The sequence below is a fragment of the Aulonocara stuartgranti genome (assembly GCF_965226115.1).
Source record: "Aulonocara stuartgranti genome assembly, chromosome: 22".
Classification (NCBI taxonomy): domain Eukaryota; kingdom Metazoa; phylum Chordata; class Actinopteri; order Cichliformes; family Cichlidae; genus Aulonocara; species Aulonocara stuartgranti.
The window spans coordinates 34,506,119-34,528,380 of NC_138957.1; the positions used below are offsets into that span (position 1 = coordinate 34,506,119).

Here is a 22,262-nt window from a genome sequence, read left to right on the forward strand (position 1 = left end):
ACATCAGTTCAGCTGCGTGTTAACACAAATATCTAATGAGCAAATCACATGGCAGCAACTTATTGCATGTTGACATGTTCAGGATGACCTGCTGAGCTCAATCTGAGCAGACGGGGGGAAAAATTTTATTTAAGTGAACTGAAGCTATTTACCAGATTAAAACAGTTTTTTACATTTTCTAAAACATGTATTAAATCAAGAGGATTTATGAAGAAAACCAGTTTTAAATGATTAAAAACAGCCTGGGCAGCAATACATGTGACTAAACAGACTCAATCAACTTGTCAACCAACACATGTATTTGATCAGATATGACATCGGTCAGCACAGACCCAGAAAGCAGAGCGATTTCCTGTGATGATAACGGAGCCAGCTCTGTTGTGAACTCGTGATAGAGCCAACAGTGAAAACGTTTGTGTCTGACATGATGAGTTAAAAAAGAAGAACAAAAACGCAATATGACCCTTTAAAAAAACCTTTTATGAAGTACTAGTTTCAAGGATTCTATACTAATCAAATATTATTCTAAAAAAATATAAATGCAAAGGAAAAATGCTTTAACTTGTTTTAACTGCTCATAAGTCACATTTAGGTTTCTTTAAAAGCATTTGAAAAGGACAGTAAACCACAAAATAAAATACACTTTTTCCACATTTATTTATTTTGTCTTTTTACTTCTTGCATCATTTATTTCCCTGATTTCTTCAGTCAGTGTTAAACCACAACTCCTCACAGCTCAGTACCTGCAGACATCTTTGTTTTATCATTTCAAGTAAATTCTGTCTGAAACTTTATTTGTTAAAGACCTAAAGTATCAGTTAGTGCAGTTAGGTGAGACACATAAAGTCAAACACATGAAGCAGCCTGGGCTGACCGATCCCCTGATTCTCTAAGTTCACCTCAGTTTAGCAGCAAATAAAGAATTTAAAAGGAAACTTTACATGGATCACATGAATCACATGCCTCAGTGGATTTCCAGTTTTTAATCTTAATTATCTAAAGTTTCCTTATTTATTGAAGTCAGGAAAATAAAGAATGGAGTGAAAAACATCTTTTCTTAAAGGTATTTAGTAGTTTAAATATTCAACATGCGGTTTGTTTTATGAATGCAAACCTCCTCTGGTTTAACTGGATCAGTCAGCCCAGTTTGCAGAAACAAGGTGATACACGGTGCAGATCTAAAGGGCAGGGTGTTTTCCATCGATCCTGCTGTAGTAGTTGTGCATTTGTTATGCACGTGCATTGATGATGTCGACAAACTCTGGCTTCAGAGAGGCCCCGCCCACCAGGAAGCCATCCACATCGCCCTGAGACGCCAGCTCTCTGCAGTTTGCTCCTGTGACCGAACCTGGAGAGAGTGGCAAAATTAAACCGACCTGTGACGTCTGCAGAGGTTGTACATGTTAATAACACCATTATTTCATGTATATGAAATTGTTGCACCATCATTGAACCTAACACAATCCTACTGTAAAGTTTGCTTTAGTTATGCTCACTGACCTCCGTAGATGATGCGTACAGAGTCGGCCACATCATCGGAGACATTTGCTCTGAGCCACGCCCTCAGCTTCTCGTGGACCTCCTGAGCCTGCATGCATTGATTAAAATGAGACCTATGCATAAATGAATGCTCCAAACCTCAATGAATTGAAGCGATGCACAATAACATGAGAGACTGATGAAGTCATACAGAAAATACTTCATACCCTGTGTAAACTCTCTTTTTCACATGTGACTGCAAAACTAAAAAGACTAGAAAAAAATGAGTTTGTGTTCATAAACAGAATCATTAAACAGTCACATCTTCAAAATCAACTCCCAGGATTCATTTCCACGGAGCACAGACTTAAATCATATAACAATTATGTTACGTGTGCAGCCGATTTGCCCGTGTGTGCAGTTATGTAAAACTAGATATTAAAACATGACAAAGATAAAAATTGGAAATAGGGCTAAACATCCCACTGGACTGGATGTAATGTGAGAAGTTATGATTATTTATGTGCTCACTTATGGGCCTTGTAGTTATGTGGCTGCGGTATTACCTGCTCAGGTGTGGCTGTCTTTCCTGTGCCGATGGCCCAAACAGGTTCATATGCCAGCACGACATTCCCCCAGTCTTTTACATTCTCTGCAACCAAACATCATTCAGGCATAAACATCGATAAGTAACGGTGTGATCGCAGACCCGCATCTACAATCCATTCTCAAGGTGCTTTATCAGCTGCCACCTGCAGCCAGTCATTTGGGCTGCAGCAATATCATGTTAAAGACCTGCAAAGTCTGTATAAAGAATATGGAAGGATAATGGTGGAAAAGACAACAGTTTATCAGCCGAGAGGCCACATTTCACATACATCACAATGCCATAAAACAGGATTATGCCTGACCTCTACCTTAATAATTAACATGGTTATCATTTCTTCAAAAACAAATCTGTCTGGTGTGTTTCTTCTTTAAAAGGTTTTCCTACCTTTCAGAAAGAATAAGCAAACCTTAGTATGCAAACTCAAAAGGTCCTTTCTGATCAGGCAACATCCTAAAAGCAGACCACGGCTGCAAGCTGCCATCAGTTCTCCACCTTTGTTGGCTTTAAAGCTGCAAAGCCTGCTTTAACAGAGGCAGCTGTGTCTGTTGAAGGCAGAGACCACTGACCTATTTACATTTTAAATCAGTACGTGGCCTACTTTCAGTACAGAAGCAGAATACAGGAGGCCAAGATGGAACCAGGGAAAAGATCATCAATCAGGTCTTGTAAAGCCTCAGTGCAGACAGAACAAATCCAGAAGCAAAAGGAACTCGTTTTTCTATCTTTATGCACAGAATAAAAACAGAGTAGAATCCAGCAGTTCACTTTTATGTTTCTGTAACAGTTTTTTGTCATTATTCATAATCAGAGAAACATTTGAACCATTAAATAACCAAACTTTTGATCTAAAGAACATAATAGTACAAAAAAGGTGTAAATACATCCGATTTATTTCAAACTGCTCGTTTTCCTTCAAAATATTATGTAATGAATCTCGTTATTAGTTATTACAACTTTGTTTAAATGAAATATTTGAGTAAATAACTAATTATTTTAAATTTACATATATATGTAGAAAAAGTACAAACATAATAGCGCAACAATAATCATGAATAATAATAATAAAGTAATAAAACATTAGAATAAGAAACTTGAGAAATGAATGACTTATTTTTTTTCCTGTAAAGGTAAAAACAAAGTTTTAGCCATAAAAAAAGATGCAAAAATAATATAAAGCAGAAAAGCTAAAATAAAACTTAAAAAAAAAAACAGATCATGAAAGCCTACAATAAAAAAAAAAAAACAAAGAAAAAATGTTAATATTTCTCTTGTATTTACCTGCAATGACCTGCGTCTGAGCATAGACGACTTCTTCGGTGGTTCCTGCCTCTCGCTCCTCCAGCTTCTCACCAATGCAGGCGATCACACCCAGATCGTTCTCCAGAGCATGAGCCACCTGAAACGGCAACAAAGTCAGAGTCTACCTGCGCGAACAAGCTGCCATCACTGTGGTGGCATCAGATGAACATATGAACCTGTTTTATGCTGATACAAAATTCTGTTGTGCAAACTCTTACAAAGAAATGTGCCCTTGAAATCCAGATAATTGGAAAGTTCTGTGATTCTCACCTTCTGGCCAATCAGCTCGTCACTTTCCCCAAACACATGACGGCGCTCCGAGTGTCCCAGGATCACCCAGTCTGCCCCGCAGTCCCTGATCATGGCTGGGCTGGAGGGAGAGGAAACATGTAGGACAGCCCATGTCAACTCTACGTATATTGACGTGAAAAAATTTAATGCAATTTGGCTCTTGAAGTTCCTTTTTTTGTTAGGGATGGTTTGTTTTTTGTTGAGTACAATGTTAAAATAAGTTCTTTAAAGAGCAAAAAATTATTTAATATGAAGGCAATGTGAGCAGAGAGTCCAAACATGTTGAAGGATTAGCTGTGTTAGTTCAGTGAAAGAGTTAACACTAGCAGTCAAAAATAAAGAACAAATTATTTCCTTTCATATGTGCAAAATGTGCACAAACTTGCTGACGTCAACAATTTAATTTGTTTTCCAGTGAGTGTCTCATAGAGCAACTAGTTTAAATTATGCTCAGCAAGCAAAACAAAAAGGTGGAGGAAGGAGAAAAATCAGAAGCAAGAACAGGACTTTGTATGTGAGAGAGAGACTTTAAAAGCTGCTCCACTGGAACTGATTGTTGAATAAGAAACTCTATTAATGAGTGTGTTTGTTATGCAGTGATCCATCCCGTCAGTTTGTGAGGACCTGTGGCTGATGGGATTCTCTCTTTTGCCCCATGTTTATGGACATTACAGCTGTCTTTCTTGATGTTATGAGTCTATAGCACAAGCTTAAATAATAACCTCTGGCTGTGGTCGCTGTCCGTGGTGCTGATCAAAAACTGTAATGGTTCTATTGATATTATCTTTACACAAATTTTGTGTGTGCATGTTTGTGTATGTGTAAGAGAGACAGCAAATGGGAGATGCTGTGTTTGCACCTGTACAACATAACAGCTATCCCTGGGGGCAGGGATAGCTCAGTAGGTAAAGTGGTCGCCCCATGATTGGAAGGTCGGCGGTTCGGATCCACTTAACGGCTACCCTGAGGTACCCCTGAGCAAGGTACCGTCCCTACACACTGCTCCCCGGGCGCCTGCTTAGTGGGCTGCCCACTGCTTCACTGAGTGAATGGGTCAAATGCAGAGAAAAACAAGTAATTTCCCCATGGGGATCAATAAAGTATCCATTATTATTATTATTAAATAATATCCGCCCCAAGGCCGATCACAGAGTGGGTATGCCTGTGAGCACAGCATTATATATAAAGTATTTGAGTTAGGAGAGATACCTGATCTCTCCAGTAAACGCTCCCTTGGCCACCTTGTAGCAGTTCTGTGCTGCGACGGAGATCCTGGGATCCAGATTGGATCGGGCAAAGTCCAGGTAGATGGAGGGAGCGGCACAAACCACCTCTGAAATCAGACAGAATGACTGGTGTTTGCTGTGATGATTGTCTGAGTTTTACTTTTATTCATTAGTTAAACCAGTGTAAAAGCTCTAAGAGCATTATTGTTGATGTAAATGCTTCTTTGCTCTGATCGTTTTCAACTGTTATACCTGAATAAATGAAGGGAAAACCTGAATTCTGCATTTACAAACACCTACTGCATTTGAAACAATCCGGAGACCCTGAGAGGCAGTTAAATGGACATAGAGCTAAACTGTGATTCTGGCTGGAGACTGAAATGATTTCATCTAACTGAAGATTACGATTGCTTTCATCACCAACCGCCTCCAGCAGCCTGCCTCATTTTAAAGACATTAAGAAACAGTCATGAAGACACTGTAAGAGAAAATAAATTAATGCAGAGCTGCTTAAATATAGCAAAGAGAATCGGTTACTTTGGTCAATAATTATTTAACACAGAGAAACTGTGTGTTTTAATCATCGTTTCATGCATATGTATCTGTTCTGTTCTGGACTGCGTGAAAGCAAAAGAAAAGAATTCATTTTTAAAAAGTGCTTTATCTCAATTGTCTGGTTTTAAAAACTCCTTGAATAAAATTTGAGTAGTTGCACACTCCTATGTACAAGCCCTTATCATAAGCATATGTTGTTGTTCAGTGATGCAGCAGGCTTGTTCTTCAGTAATTGAGCCTACATGAGCATGAATGAGTGTGTGAAGACAGGCTAAAGACTTTGTTTTTGCAACAAAAAAACAACAACAACAAAAAACATCAGTGTGTAAAAAGTAAATAAACTGCTGGATCACACAGTTTTATGTCAGAGTACAGCATATTAGTACAAAAAAATCCTTGATTCAAAGATTTGGTGTTCAGTATTTGGTTCTTTGTCTACTTTAAGTCAGGCGCTCTAAAACGACCAAACTGAAAACACAAATGAGCCTCAAAAATGTCTGACTGGTGGAGGGAACCCAAGCTGTGAACTGTGTGAAGACACAGGGACTGTTCACAGACTCAGTGGACTAACCTCAGCTGTCAAGCACAGCAATAAAAACCATGATTTAGGTTCCATTTGATGGGGAAAAGTACGAAGAGGCAGAAAATTAATTCCTCAAAGTGAAGTGAGAGAATGAGGCCTTCATGTGACGCCTCCTGATCACGTGACTTTCAATGTCACTGTGTCACCTGTGAAGCATCAGCAGCATCCCCCCCCCCTCCTCCTCTGTCAGCCCCTCCCACGTCACCAATCACAATCGCTTTTATTGATCCCCTCTAACCGCCACACACAGTCAGTCAGCGGTCCCGGCAATAATCTGGGGCTGTTACCGGTCTCGTCGTGCAGGCTGGCGGTGTTCAGGGTGCTGATGAGCTCTCCAAGACTCTCTTTGTTCCCGTTCATCTTCCAGTTTCCACCCACGAAGAACTTGCGAAGCGCCATGGCCGGCGAATATTAGCTGGTAGCCGGTGAGGAGAGGAGCTGGAGGTCGATCTGGAGTCCGGCCGGTGTGCAGGTCAGGTGATGCCAGAAATATCAGCTCCAAACACCGGCAAACGTCCTTCTTCTTCTGCGTGGGATTATGAAGGCAGTCGCAGAGCTTCACGGGACGTTACCTCCACCTGCTGTACAGAAGTTGTCCTTCCCACCATGGATGCAAAAGTATAAAGTACACGTACATTCACGGGGTATTCTCATGGAAACCGCTCAGAAATGTTAAGATTTTGCATTAAGCTTCTCGTGGCATTTTTTGTTCGTTGTTTCTGTTCTCTGGTTGTCTCTACTTTCAGTTTTATTTTTTCCAATAAAAAGAGACAAAAGACACAAAGTCAAACATGAGTGTTGACAATATAACAATTTTATTGTTATTTATATTTTCAGTAATATTGTTATTGTGAATCACTTTGGGCATGATGATCATGTAAAATAAACCGTTTACACAGGATTTAAATGGATGGAACTTGGAATAATCAGACCTCCTTTAAAGTTATCAATATTTTACTTTGGTCAGTAATATTTAATTGATTCAGTTCACAGTAATTATAATACCTTGAAAATATATTTTCCAAATTTACAATCATAATATGTAAAAATTGGATGTTTTTATTGTGAAAATCATGCCAAAAATACCATAAAATCACAAGCAAGTCATTACTGTAACATTATATTCTGTCTAAATTATACATTTTGCTAAATTGTACCTTTATGTACCAAACTTTTGACTATTCAGAAAACTCGTACCTTACATGACGTTTATGTTTGTTAAATAACTTAAATCCATCCATTCTCTTCTGCTTGTCCAATTCAGGGAGAGGCAGGATACACCCCGGACAGGTTGCCAGTCTGTGGCAGGGCTAACACATAGAGACAGACAACCATTCACACTCACATTCCCACCTATGGGCAATTTAGAATGACCAGTTAGCCTAATCCCACTAATAGTCTTTGGTCTATGGGAGGAAGTCAGAGTACTCAGAGAGTTCCCACACAAACTTCACGCTGAAAGACCCTGGCCTGATGGCGAGTTGAACTCAGGACCTTCTTAGTAATGTGAGCAGTGGTCTTTTTGTGAGCTTTTTAAACTTTTTGAATGATATATATATATTTTTTAATTTAGCTTCTCTTCATTGATTTTCTGAAAGAGAATGGAGGTTTTCTGGAACAACTTCAATGACGCCCAAAGTGCATAGAGAAGAACAAGGGTCTGAAGCTCCAGCAACACTTATAGTATAAAGAACAGCTTTATTATTTGACCAAGGCTGTTTCGGCCTGTGGCCTTCATCATGGTCATCCATCCATCAGGTCGTTGTCTTCATTGGTTGACTGTACATTTTAGAATTTACTTTAAAGTTTTAGTTTTTCCTTTTAGGGTCCTTGTTAGGTTTATATTGTTGATTGTCATTTATGCTTAGAAATATTTAACCATATATGCTTAGAGGTGTATAATCGATTGTGTAGTGATAGGATGTGTGATCCTTAATAGTCTGCAAAGGCTTTGTGTGCATTCCAGAGTGTTCTGGCATTCACACCCACATCCTGGGAGCATGGGAGAGGTCGTACCTTCTCTTATTGTTTTATGGTAGGATAAACGTATATGTCAGTTTTAGTCTAAGTGCCTTTTGTTTAGATGAACTGCTGGACTTCCAGACCAGCAGGTTTAGGGAAGTCTTTATGGGGTCACACACTGACCCCCCCCCCCCCACACACACACACACACACTTACACAACGCACAGGCAAGGTACTCTTTGTGTGTATGTATACATCGTATGCTAATGCACCTATGCATATTCATGTAACCTCAATAAAAGAGCAGTGTTACGGGGGAGCAGATGAGAGCAACTGGGGTCAAGCGAAGGGACGGCGTTTGTTCACTTCTCTCCCGTGCATGAGAAACATAAAGAACTTTGCCTACTCGTGTCTTGCTTTGCTGTGTAATTAAATTGTCCTTAACGTTCCAGCGAATAGGTTTATGCTACAAACCTATCAGTCCTACATGGTCAAACTCCCTCGGTATGTCTGTCACCGTGAGGTAACTGTAACTTCGGTCGTTGTAACTGTAACTTCGGTCGTTGTAACTGTAACTTCGGTCGTTGCTGTGCTTTTTTTGGAAGTCGAATTTCCCAGAGGAACCCACCCGAGGGATTAATAAAGTTCTATCTTATCTTATCTTATCTTATCTTAACCTCATTGAGCTTACAGGTCATCAGGTCAAAAGTCGCCGTTGGCTTCACTGTCAAAGTTGAGAAATTGTCTTTGTGCTGTAGAGACTCCACTGACTCTTTTACAAGCTTGTAATTAATTCGATGTTTTATGTTATGAATCTACTTGTGTTTTTCTTGTGTTTTTGTGAAGCACTTTGCAGTTTTTATCAGTGAAAAGTTCTGTTTAAATCAGTGTTACATACTTTAACTTATTTTCTGATTCCAGTACATGTGATGCAGAACATCAGCACTTTGTCTGGAGACAATTCAAACCTCCTCGTTCACTGTAGAGCTTCATTTCTGCACCAGCATCTCTGTGTCTACCCTGCTGCTGTTTGCAGGTATGACTCACATTACTGAGGTGTGCTGACCTCTAATGAGATTCCGCTCCAGGCATTTTTGCCCTCTGATGATGAGAGCAACAGCTGCAGGGACCAGTCTAGATTCTGGAGGACTGTATGTGCATGTTAATGTAAGAAATTAAAACTAACCCTCATAACTAAAGGTCAGACCTTGTCATTGAAACAAAAAGACTCTGACATAGTCTTAATGCAGAATTCTATGTTTATTAGAAAGATTTCCAACAGAAATCTTGTATTTTTTTGTACAGAGGAACTGCTCAAGTTTAAAAGTACAACAAAATGCAGCTGAAGCCAGAGGAGTAAAGAAAGCTTACAGGAGTGTTTTACAGCCACTCTCACAGCCAGGTTCCACCTTCAAACCATCATCCACGAGCCCATCAGTGTTTTTTTTACCTGTGAAGTGGGGAAAGCAGCCATCTTGGATCAAAGTCAGCTGGTGGTAATATGGGACCCGAGAAAGCAGCTCAACCATACAAATACACACTCAGAATATGTGCAGCCAAAAAAGCAAACAGATCAGATACAACAAAGAGACTCTGTACATAGACATTTCTAATGTGTTAATCTATAAAATATAAATAAATATACATGTCAGTCTTTTTCTTCTAGATGATTGCAGTGCTCTTTTAAAAGGTCAAAGACCTCGAAGACAATAAAAATAAATCTGTAGCTCTATCTTCATATTTTCATTATTTACTGTTCTTTATTCAGTTATTTTCAGAAAATCTAGAGATTTTTATCATTTTCAATAAGAGCTTATTTTCCGCTCCGTTTTGATTAATAATCTATTTTTTTTAAGATTTACTTTTTTCAGCAAATAAATCCACAGTAAAGCTTTCTTGTACATGCAGTGGGATGCATCGTGCATTGTTTAACTGATGCCATTTGCACAATATGACTCATTCGCAACCTTTTAAAATTTGCATACATGTATGAGGAAGAAGCAGAGCGGGAAAAAGAAAGAGAGGAAGGTCAAATATCTGCACCAAATCTCCAGCCTCACTTCTCTGCCACTATTTTCCTCTCCTCTCATCCTGCTCCGTTTCTTCTTCGTCTCCTGGCGTTATTCTCTGCAGGGACGCCTCAGTTCCACAGTTTGAGGAAGCTGTCCCAGGATCCTGTGCAGACGCCCATACCGTCATCAGGGACGCCGGTGCAGCTCACCCTGTTGTCATGACCGGAGAGCACGCCTGGTGTTGTACAACAAGATAAAAGACATGAAAGAGTGCAGAAGGAGTGAAGGAAAAGTAAGAGGTCATGGTTGTAAGCAATGGAGATGAGTGAATAAAAGTAATTATGACAGAGAAATTAAAAGGAGAGTAAAGAAAAGGAAAAAAGATGCTCAGAAGGCACAAGATGAGTCAATGAAAAACAAAAAGAGTGGAAAGTACAAACAGAGGAGAAAGTGTGGAACAAAAATAAGACATCACAAGAACAAAGTATATGAGGAAAGCAAAGAAGAGCAAATGGCCAAAAAAATCAGGGAGGGGAAAAAATCATATGAAAGTGACGAAAGAAAAAGAAGAAATTCAAGGAGAGGACATGGAAAAGAAAAGAGTGGGAAGCAGACAAGAAAAGAGGGGAAGTAAAGGAAAAAGATGAGCGAGTGAAGCACATAAAGGAAGGAGAATTAAAGACGAGAAGAAAGAACATTGGGGAAAAAAGGGAATAACATGAAGTGACTGTAGAAAGTAGAGTGGAGTGTAAGCAAACAGCAAAATGGAACAACATGTCAGAACAACACCAAAAATAGAAAAATAGAAAAAGAATGGCAGAGAAGAAAGGGAACAAGGAGAAAGAGCAAAGGGAAAATGGTGGAAATGATTAATTAAAGGAAAGGAAAAGAAAAAAGAGGGGAAAACAGCATCGGGAAGAGAGGAAGCAAGGGAAGGAAAAAAATGACGGCAAGGAAAGAGAGTAAATGAAAAAATTTAGGAGACGAATTGGAAACAGCAAAGGAAATAAATGTATTTTCTTTTTTTAAGAAATAAAATATTCATTTTTGAAAAAAAATTAATGAACTGTTCCGTTGGAAGCAAAGAGATCATAAAAATAGTGCATCAGCACCATCTACAGGTGACATGTGGAAGAGCACCAACGTTAATGAAAACGTCACTCCCTATGCTCCCTTTTAAAAGTCTATAAATTAAGATATCCATCCATCCACAAGATATACATATTTAAATTTAAGTAATTTTGAATAAACTCTGCTCACCGACTTTCTCTCCCTTCAGTGAGTCCCAGATGTGGCAGTTGAAGTCATCGTAACCTGCAAAGATAAGGCGGCCTGAGCTGGAGAGAGCCAGAGATGTGACCCCGGCGTTCAGGCTGGCGTCCTGGTAGCAAATCACCTCCTGGTCGGCGCGCAGGTCGTACATCTTGCATTGGCAGTCATCGGAGCCTGTGATGATGGCATTACCACTTTGGAAGAACTACAAGTGGGACGAGAAGAAGCATTTGAGTTTTAAACCAAGAGGAAATAGTTTTGCTAAGGCAGCCTTCAGACCACAACTGTCCCCCTATAGACTAGAAATAGTGTGATTTGTGTGTGTGTGTCGTGAGTTTCTGGGATATCCTCACAGAAATGGCGTTAATGTCGCTGGTGTGTCCGGAGAAAGTCTGCTTGCAGGCGCCTTCCCTCAGATCCCACAGCTTGGCCAGAGAGTCACAGGCTCCAGAGATGAAGGTGTTCATGTCGGGGGAGAGAGCCAGCGACATGCAGTCCCCAATGTGGTTGATGAAGTTGAACTTCTGCTTGCCGGTCTCCAGGTCCCACAGACAGCTGAAGATGAGAGGAAGAAGACAGAGACACAAATCAGAGGTTTTTAGACCAGACGGCGTTCTGATTAACTGTCTCAGGTCTTTTTAGCTTACCTCAAATCTAATTTCTTGATGACAGCTCTAAGTTCGTTTGTATCTTTGTTAATATGAATGAACAAATAACATTAATTTATTTGTTAATTCATATTTTCAAGCAATGATCTGAGATTAATGTTATCTCCATCTTAACTGTTTAGAGACATCTGCCTGATAAAATACACGGCATGCACACAGGTAGCTACGGTGGCCGAGCCCTGTAGGACACCGTGTGCACATGTCCATTTTTCTCTGAACCATACAACATGTTCTAGTCAATAAACACACTGCGAGAGTTTCATGGGATCATAATGAAGTGACAACTACAGTCGTTTTCTTATAGACTTTTATAAAATATGACTTATTTTTAATTTAATTTAACTTAATTTAATTTATATAGCACCAAATCACAACAGTCACCTCGAGGTGCTTTGTAGCGTAAGGCAAAGACCCTACAATAATGCAGAGAAAGCCCCAACAATTAGACGACACCCTATGTACAAACACTTGGCAACAGTGGGAAGGAAAAACAGGACAAAACCAGGCTACGTGAGGGCCAGCAATTTGCAGCGACTGGCTCCGCCCCCCACTGGTCATTAGAAAGAGTGCAGGTTTAAGGCACTTCCCCTTTACATTTTAGAAATATTGCCTATAGTATGTGGTAATATGAAGACACCATAGAGCACATGATTGGTGAACAAGTGTCATGGTTTTTTTTAATACCTTCAGGCTAATGGGAGAATGCACAGCCTTGATACTGATTTAAAAGCTGCTCTTTTTCCCTTGTTCACTACTTTAGGTGGGTTGATAGAAATGACTGACATCAAACACTAAGAAACACAAACTTTAAACTCACCAGGTGGTGTCACCGGAGGCTGTCAAGATCTCACTATCGCTAAGGAAACGGCAGCAAGACAGGTAACCTGGGCGAGAGAGAGTTTTGCGAGCGTCTCAGGTTGGCTGTGCATGCATTCATTGGTTTTGATGCTGTGAAGTAAGTTGAAGGCATTTAAAGGAAGCTCCCTCCTCACCTGTGTGTGCGTCCAGCTCTCTGAGGGTTTTGGGGCTGGCCGCCTTGATGTTGTAAACTGTGCAGATGTTGTCCAGACCACCGCTGGCCACCAGGTTACCAGAAGGGGCGAAGGCGACACTCATCACCCAAGCAGACTTCAGTGGAACAGCAACCAACTGGGAAGAGGGAATTCAGTTTAAACAACCAGGAGGTTGCAGCTCTGCGGTTTAACAAGCATGGACAGCGTTTGAAGGCTGGGGAGACGATGTTCCTGTTGGCTGTCTGTGCTTCCACTCAGGTCTAAAGGCCTGCGAGGAACCACTGCAACAGCAACAACAAGCTTATCGTGACACTATTAATCTTTGTTTACTGCTTTAGAAATAGGTTCACTGAGTCACCGCAGGAAAGCAGATGAACAGTCAAAGTAGAGTCAAAACACACAAAATGCTAAATGTAAATGAAGAGATTTTCACAAATGTTTGTGAAGATTCATCACAACAGACCAGTTGTTTCTGGACTCCTGTAAAGCACTGACCCTCAAACAGGGGTGCTTTGAAGGGTGCTCAGAAATGAATTTAAACTGTGAAGCTTGCTCATCCATTGGCTAATTAGCTCACTGCTGAAATCTGCTCACTGGGTAATCTAATTATGTTGGGATGTACTAAATAAATACTGAGCTCCCAGCTCAGATTGAACATTTTCTCCTTGTTCTTCTCTTCTTTTGTTTTTAACACTTGTTCTCAGTTTCTGTTATTATCCATTTGTGTTAGTCATTGTTGATATATCTAAAAGAACATGAACTAAAAAGTACTAACTTACTAAATGAAATTAGCAGTTGATGACTGATTGTTTCATTGAGTAAATATGCAGTTTTTGTCTTATTTTGCAGGTTGTGTGTGGTTTGTTTTACTTGGTCTATTATATATTGCACTCCACAAATAACATGCCTGCACATTCAGATTAATTATGACATATCCCATGCAGTCCTACCTTGTTCCCTGTGAAACAGTCCCAGATGAGCAGCTTTCCATCCTGTGATGCACTGACCATCTGCCTGTGAGAGAAAGGAAGTGTCACTGTGTTTGAAGAGCACTTCAATCTTCATTAAATTAAAGATTTAAAAAACATCTCAGTGAGATAATGTCTCACTAATGATGAATATTTCTGTGGCTGTTAGAAAAGAGATGTCGTGTAGCAGTAACTATTGTGCCTTTTAAATTCACATGGATTGACTGTATGCTGGAGTTTATCTCGTTTCTGCATCTAAAGTTTGTTCACATGCGAAATAGTTTGGCTGTTATCACAACTAATGTTTGCATCCTGCAAATTCTGATGTCAAAGTCACAAACATATTAAAAACACACACACATTAATATGGATAAAAATCAGCAGTTTATAATCTTCAAGACACACATTCATTTTCATTACAGCACATACAAATAAATCAGGTAATTTCAGTATTTCTTTAATATTACAAGTGTTTTCTTCAAACTGTCAAACAGGCGATGTTATATTTACATATTACGTTTTTTAAGCATTAAATAGAGGTTTTTAAAAAGTAAAGGGATGAAACGAGTATTCATATACAACCTATTGTTGAATTTGATTACAGAGCTGCTCTTTTCTTACACAAACGTGCCACCCTTTCATCCTCACCTGGAGTCAGCTGACCAGTGCATGGCATAGATTTTAGCCAGGTGACCCTTGAGTGTCTTCCTGAGCTTCAGCTGGACCCGACCCACTGAGTCCACCCCTGATGCTGCTGCAGACATGCTGCCGTCATTCACAGCTTTGCGGGCCGCCTATTGGTCACACAGAGAATTACAGGTTTGGAAAAAGAAAAACTGTGTAGTCGGTGTTTTTCCTCACTCCTTTCCTCTGTGATGGCATCACAGCAATTCTAGCATTAGGAAAAAGGAAGGAGGTCCACTAAGTCCTCCACTAAGGCGAATTAACCTCCACAAATTATAAAGGAAAAACTAAGAGTAAGTAAGATCTGCAATCAAAAGAAACCTCTTCACAAGGGTAATATAAGCACCATGGGTCCATCCTCTATAATTATTAGTTTTTACCTGTCTAGTGAAACATGTTTAAATAAATATGATTATTAAGGCCATCCTGAACATTTTCCTGTTGTTTTGAACTTACAGTGACTCAGACAGACAGATATGTATGTATATACACATGTGTCTATGTGTTAACAGACCTCTCTGCATTGAATCATATCTGTTATTAACCTCTGTCTCTCTTCCACAGCATGTCTTTATCCTGTCTTCCTTCTCTCATCCCAATCAGTCGTAGCAGATGGCCCCGCCCCTCCCTGAGCTGAGTTTCTTCCTGTTAAAAGGAAGTTTTTCCTTCCCACTGTTGCCAAAGTGCTGCTCATAGGGGGTCAAATGGTTGTTGGGTTTTTCTCTGTATCTACTGTACAATATAAAGCGCCTCGAGGCGACTGCTGTTGTGATTTGGCGCTATATAAATAAAACTGAATTGAATTGAATATCAAAAGACCTCCAATGGACCTCCAATGGAGCTCTAACACCTCTGCGGTCTTAAAGAAGGCCCAACAGCGTCTCCACTTTCTGAGAATCCTCAGAAAAATGGACCTGAAGAAGGAGCTGCTGACCGTCTTCTACCGCTGCTCCATTGAAAGTGTGCTGACATATTGCATCGGTGTGTGGTTCTCCAGCTGCACCACAGCACACAGAAAGGCACTCCAGAGGGTCATCAACATGGCCCAAAAAATCATTGGACATCCTCTTCCCTCCCTGAAGGACCTGTACAGCACTCGCTGTCTCAAGAGGGCACGCAGCATCCTACGGGACTGCACACACCCAGGACACCGGGTGTTTAAGCTGCTGCCGTCTGGCAGGAGGTTCAGGCTGCTGAGGTCCCGAACAAATAGACTCAAGGACAGCTTTTACAACAGGGCAATAGCCCTGATCAATGTAAATAGCTGACCTGACTGGCTACCTCCCTGGACTTTTTAGGGGGAGTTTACAATGTTTAAAACGATAACAATAATATTTATATTTATAACAAGGTGCAATAATAATTAATGTGCAATAATAACAGTGTGCAATACACATACACTTATTCTTCTTTTTTATACTAAGTTAATATACTGTGTTGTGTTGTTTGTTACGTTGTGATGTGTCATATCGTGTCGTGTTGTGTTATATGTAGTGCCGACGTAGGACAGTTTTTCCAATTTCATTGTACTACTGTACTATGTATGACTGTGCAATGACAATAAAGAGTTATCTTATCTTATCTTATCTTATCTTAAAAGATTACATGCATATCTGTCACGTGACGGATGGAGAAAGACTGATTACTTGAGGTTAGTGTTAAATAAATACAATAACATTAATATACACGCTAGATAATATGAAAAATATGGTGTCACGGGGGTGAAATCAGGATTGTTTTTATGGTGTTGAAGATAAAAACACCTGGAACTTCCTCCCACAAGAAACGCTCACCTCAATCTGTGCACGGAGGCCATCACACTCCTTTTTCAGTGCATCCATTTCAGCCTTCTCAGCTGCCATGGCGAGAGTTGTTTGTTGATGTTACTGATGAAAAACCAAGCGACACTGAGAGGAATAGGAAATGGGGAAAAACACAAAAAAAATATAATTATTTACTTGGAAAATATTCTGAAGTCCACGTGTGGACTAGACATATTTGCACAGACAGCAATGTTTGGATGTTTGTTGCAGCTCATTGTGAAAGATGTTAATGCTGTTAGTGGAATGACTCCCAGCCAAACGTATCCTCACGTTTGACCCTGCTGTGAAATAAAGTAGGTACCACTCAGTGACCCTGATTCCTGAACTGGAACGCTTCGATTCTTGTTGCACCACCAAGTCTACAGAAACAATTAGACACTCAGGTGTCAGCTGTCCCTGAACAAAGAGAGGAAGGGAACCGTTTAGAAGTATTAAAGAAGACGGCACAGAATCAACAATGGGTAAAAGAGGACAAGAGGAATGAAGGATAGATGTGTAGGACTTAGGAAAGAAGGAAGCAATTACATTACTCTAAAGGTCTAAAGGGCACTTAGTACATTTATTTTTGCGTGATTTAGAGGATAAAATACACGTCTTTAGTTTTTACTGACTCCTTTTATTCTTTATGGTTTTAAAGAGTTGGATCAGTGTTGAATCTTCCTTGTAAGGAATTTATGGTTGCCTTAACTTCAGTGTCCATTTTGACCTCACCAACACCCTTCCAGTGTAAAACTTTAAACCCTCAGGTTACATCATGTTACATCACCAACATCAAGGTCAAACAGCTAAAAGTTAACGGTCAGAAGCTGAAAAAACAAACAACAATAAAAGAAAAGCTGTTATTTCCAATCAGTGTCATCGTTTTTCTTGGTTTGTTCTTTTACTTTGAAACTTAGTGTTTACAATAAGTGTTCGGCTAATACTCTGTAACAGGATGCTGATGACTGACTAACTGAACACCGATTAACTGTGTGCACGTTTCTGCACATCATCAAACTATCGAGCTAAAAGCCTGAACCCCCATGAGTGAGGTAAAAATTACTGCTAATGCAAAACACAGAGATTCCAGTGAGGAATATTAAAACTTCCAGAGTTGTGCTACAGTTTTAACCTTGCCTGACTTGTTAGTCACAAACCATAAGTAGAGCTTGCACAGTAGTCACACAGGAACATGCAGGAGCTTTTACAGAAGACGGAGACATGATTAAGAATAAACGTCCACTGATTAGTACAAGTGATCGGTTGCATCAGTCTATGTGCAGGTAGCAGCTGCACATAGACTATGGAAGGTCGAGGATATGGTGGGGGCAGAGGTGAGGGGAGTTTGGGATGGGTTTCTACAGGACTTTAAATCCCTGCAGGAGAGCTTAAGAGAAGCTTTAGCGGTCAAATCTCCTGTCATCTGATTGCTGACTGCTCTTTACCCTGAGATCAGAGTGAGAGGGAGGGACTGCGGCGTGGACAATAGAAGAAATGGAGCTTCTGTTAGAGTCAAGACCAAAAACTGCTCCTCCTCTACTGTCCTGTTTATTCATTTGAGGTGCACTTATTGTTCAACATGTGAATGAAACACATGCGGCCATTTTCCAGAGCTTAAAGCCAGTGAAAATCTGAAACCTTATTACACCACTCTCCACCACTATAAGGACAACTTAACACCACAACCTCCTGTCAGTGTGTTATTCTTGCACGCACACTTTAATGTGCAGACTGGAGGAGTCATGAGTTGACTCATTACACTCATGGACTGAGCCATCTGATTAGCAGACCACCTGCTACCACCAAAGATTTCCACAAACAAAGTGAGCTGGATGAGGTTTAGCTCTTTGTGACCGACCAGGCTGCAGCTTACTGCTGCTCCACCTCAAGCTCCAATCCTCTTTGGCAGAGTTGCTACAATCCAAAGATCACCTTCAGAGGGTTTAAGGATGCAGTGACAAGTTATTCTGTTGTTTGAAAGAAATTGATGACTTAACTCAAGTTGCATTGGTCAAATATCCTGAATTTGATCAAATCATGTGTTAGAAAATACAGAAAATCCCCAAAGTTGCTGATCACTTTTTGCTTTGGTAGCACAGCACTGCAAAAGTTCACTTCCTGTTCTTCCAAATAATAAAAAGCAGAACTCCACTTTTTTTCTTCAAACGGTGACAAAGAAAGATGATGAGTCCCCACAGCTGACTCAAAGCAGCTCCAACTGTTCCCCAGCAGCATTCCTTAACTTTAAACTGTCACAAAGAAGCACCAGAAATGCTGAAACTCACCTTTTCTCTTTTTCTGCACCTGTGCAGATCCCGATCGCAGACACCTGTGTTCCCCCTTTGAGCCGTTTCAGCTTCCACAGCTCTACAGGGTGCACAACCTGCTCGCTGGCTCCTCTGATGCTCTCCCACCGGCTGACTGCTAGTGGCTGTACTAGTGAAAAAGTCTGAGCCTTCCTCCACGGTGACGAACAGATGAGGATTGGAGGGGATGAAGGAGATAAGTGATGAAGGGATAAGGCTCAATGATGGAAATAGGGAAGGAGAGAGAGAGGAAAAAGGAAAGGGAGCGTGGCGAGAGGAGGTAGGTAAAGCAATTGAAGGGAGAAAATCAGGTTATGAGGTCAAAAGATGAGAAGAGGTGAAGAAATCCAAGAACAAGACAAGAAGAGGAAGGGAACAGATGTCATAGCACAAGAGTAAACTAAAGGAAAGAAAGACAAACACAGAGATTTGTCTAAAGCAGGAAGATGGGAACTCTTCAGAGCACAAAGTTGGTTCCACGAACAGAGCAGTGGTTTCTTCTTGTGTTTAATTTATCCTATTAAAGGTTCAACAAAATATAAGGCAACGCCAGTTAAAAATGTTCATTTTAATTTCCACAGCTGTTTGTTCTTTTTTAACCCATCCACAAAGTAGTTTTATTAATTGGTGCATTGGTACGTATGCTTTGAATGCCCTGTGGTTGCAGAGAGGTGACATTGGTGCCTTGATTCCTGACATTGCACTGCATGTTTTTGGATGCGGGCGCAGGAATGGAGAGATGGACTGAGGCGGAGGTTTACAGGAGGGGTGAATTGGTTTGTCGGAGCTAATGAGCTGAGCCCAGTTAATCAGGGTCTAATAGGATATCCGGGGACGGGCAATCTCATTAGGGAATTAGAGCAGGTCAGGCTGAACGCGCGTCACACCTGACACACAGCAAAGGCACGGACGGAAAGTGGATCAAGAGTCAAAGGTTTTGTCTCAAAATTTAAAACTTTGATGCTGCATTTTTATTTCAAGACTGGAAGAGATTCAAGTTCCTTATAAAGATTCAATTCTTCAAATCAAGCAGTCTTTCTCCTTTACTATATGGGAAAAAATAAAATAAAATCAGCAGTAGACAGACGTGCAGGAGAGCAGGACATTAGATCTGTTTGGATGCAGACACTGAGAGAGAACATGGGAGAGGTTTTGGGTCGTGTCCTGCAGAGCAGGTACTCGTCTTCCACGTGAGCTGATCTTGGCTCCGCCCTCTTAGCATCTTTTAATTAGACTTGCAGCTTCAGGGCAAAGTTCCATGATTTTTATCCAAGAAAACTGGGGATAGAAAACTTCCTTTAGATCAGTCCCCTCATTCAATCCAGAAGAAGGTCAGAGGTCAGAGTGAGCACACGGGCTGTGCCCACGTTGGGATGCTAACATAGTCAACTAGTGCATCACCTGTAAACTGTATGAATGCAGTGCACAGATGCAGACAGCTGTGACACTGACACATGCAAATATAAAACAAGAACTAATCTCTTACTTCTTGTCCAGTTACAGCACAACGAGCCACATTATTTGTCAGATAATTAAAAACCCTCCAACAGCACTGATGCCACAAATGAGTGATTTGCTCTGCAAACAGCCAGGGTTAAAACTATCCTCAACAATTAAAATGTATAACTGTCTACAGACACCAAAACGTTTTGTTTATTTCTGCTACGGGGAGGCGTTGTATTCTGTAGTTTGTTTTTATGGTTTGTCTTGACTTGAAATAAGCCACTAAACTACTTATTTACCACATATGTTTTATTATCACGGGGCTTGATGTTCTGCAAATGAGTACTTCAATTATTCACTTTCCAAACTGACTTTTCCCTTGAAGTGATTTCATGTGAAATATTTTAAGCTTACGCCTGTTTTTATAAAACATTTAACAAGCATGTGTGTTGACAGACGGTCATTTGCACAGCAAACAGTGACTGAAGTTTGATCCTGTCATGACACTTTTAAGCTCAGCTGTTTCTTACTGACAGCGTTCCAGTGTCTGCTGAACATGTTTAAACACTTGGAAACTGTTTACAACTCTGCTCTGCAAATGTAGTCCAGTTACTTCACTCCAAGTTGCAACTCACATCCTATTGGTTAAATATCCAGGTAATCCATCCTCTATGGTCATAGGTGCGTGCTGAAATCAACAATGACGTTCGACGGCCTCCTCTAATGAGGACTTCTAGCTTAAGCTTCACCTCGGGCGGTGTCCTGTTTTAAGCAGTTGATGCAACAGGTTTAGGATCTGGTCTGATGATGTCACACAGCAACATCAGTGTTATGCAGCAGTGCTTGTTTTTTCTTAACAAGTCAAACAAAGTTTTAATGGCCTTTGTGAACCAACTATCAACACTAGGTGTCCTTAAGAAAGACAGGAAAGCCTTTCAGGAACAATATAATCAAGTATATTATATGCAATATGAAGAATACACTCGGCACTTAAGAAAATGTTTTTGTAAACTTTTTCAGATCTCTTTTAAATCCATTTAGACGTGACGCCTGAGACAAATCTACAGGGATGTGCTCACAGCTGGAGGTGAATTTGTAAATTGATTTGTAAATCTCCTTTTGTTCTTTCTCTGCCTGTGTAGAAAATAAAGTGTCAGTGTCTGATTTTTAATTCTCAGTTCTGAAGCCTGAATGTCATCACACTGACCATCTTATTTTGAGTCAAAACTACAAAATAATGCAGGGCTCAGTTATCAGATGACATCAACATAGACGGTGCAGGTGCATTGCACAGAAACCTGCTAATTAGTGCAACATAACATAAAAATAACATTAAAATGAAATCTACAAATACAATAATCCATAAAAAATCCATAATATCTGTGAGCTCCTGAAGGCACCAACACCAGGGGTCCAGTCTAGTGAGTGGAAATAGGCCACACCCCCTAATAATGCAAACTTCCACACTCAATGAGTGAGTTATTAAAGAGGTAAATATAAAAAGTACAGTTGTTATGAATGGTGTGAGTAGTCATAGAGATGAAACAGACTGTAAATATGTTGATTCGTGCCGCTGAGTGTCGTGCAGTGAACTTGTGCTGAAAATATGTGTGGTGTTTGAAATTATACAACTTGTATATTTTTTTATATTAAATATTATCTAACTGAAATCTGTTCCCTTCATTATAAAGCAAACCACGAGCTAGAATAAAACCCCACCAAAAACACCTCTTGTTAATCTGTCATGTGATCTGTTTATGCTCCAACATACTCGCCACATTGTGACCTCAAAACGAGCTCTCAGCTGTAAAGTGGACGACAGCCATGACGCACCGTTACCTACTCATATAACCTTACTTCCTGAAAAATAAAAAATCTGACTTATACTAACTTATACTAATACATTCATAAACAGAAAAATTATGACTGTCATAGTGTTCAGTTTGGATGACTGTAGATGCTATTTGAGCTCTTTGTATAATAATTTTCATCAGTGATCTCTTGAAATCTTCCTGGTGTGATTTGCTGGTTGAACATTATTATAACAGTGTCAGTAAGGAGTCAGGGTGTTCCTCCAACCCAAGCTAA

The 22,262-nt window shown here is 40.2% G+C and overlaps 2 protein-coding genes across 2 annotated transcripts; both read right to left on the bottom strand.

Moving 5' to 3' along the window:
- Nucleotides 1-471: 471 nt before the first annotated feature.
- tpi1a (triosephosphate isomerase 1a) lies at nucleotides 472-6,587 on the bottom strand. The gene is made up of 7 exons (XM_082522743.1): nucleotides 6,331-6,587; nucleotides 4,889-5,012; nucleotides 3,659-3,758; nucleotides 3,368-3,485; nucleotides 2,046-2,131; nucleotides 1,501-1,588; nucleotides 472-1,348 (listed from the first exon to the last, which is right to left on the bottom strand). The coding sequence occupies exons 1-7, from the start codon at nucleotides 6,440-6,442 to the stop codon at nucleotides 1,230-1,232; spliced, it is 747 nt and encodes a 248-aa protein (XP_082378869.1). The 5' UTR covers nucleotides 6,443-6,587; the 3' UTR covers nucleotides 472-1,229.
- A 2,660-nt stretch (nucleotides 6,588-9,247) lies between these two features.
- gnb3b (guanine nucleotide binding protein (G protein), beta polypeptide 3b) lies at nucleotides 9,248-18,953 on the bottom strand. The gene is made up of 9 exons (XM_082521122.1): nucleotides 18,711-18,953; nucleotides 16,417-16,530; nucleotides 14,588-14,733; nucleotides 13,922-13,985; nucleotides 12,951-13,107; nucleotides 12,776-12,842; nucleotides 11,644-11,845; nucleotides 11,279-11,495; nucleotides 9,248-10,253 (listed from the first exon to the last, which is right to left on the bottom strand). Exons 2-9 carry the CDS (start codon nucleotides 16,483-16,485, stop codon nucleotides 10,147-10,149), a joined length of 1,029 nt encoding a protein of 342 aa, XP_082377248.1. The 5' UTR covers nucleotides 16,486-16,530; nucleotides 18,711-18,953; the 3' UTR covers nucleotides 9,248-10,146.
- Nucleotides 18,954-22,262: the final 3,309 nt, after the last annotated feature.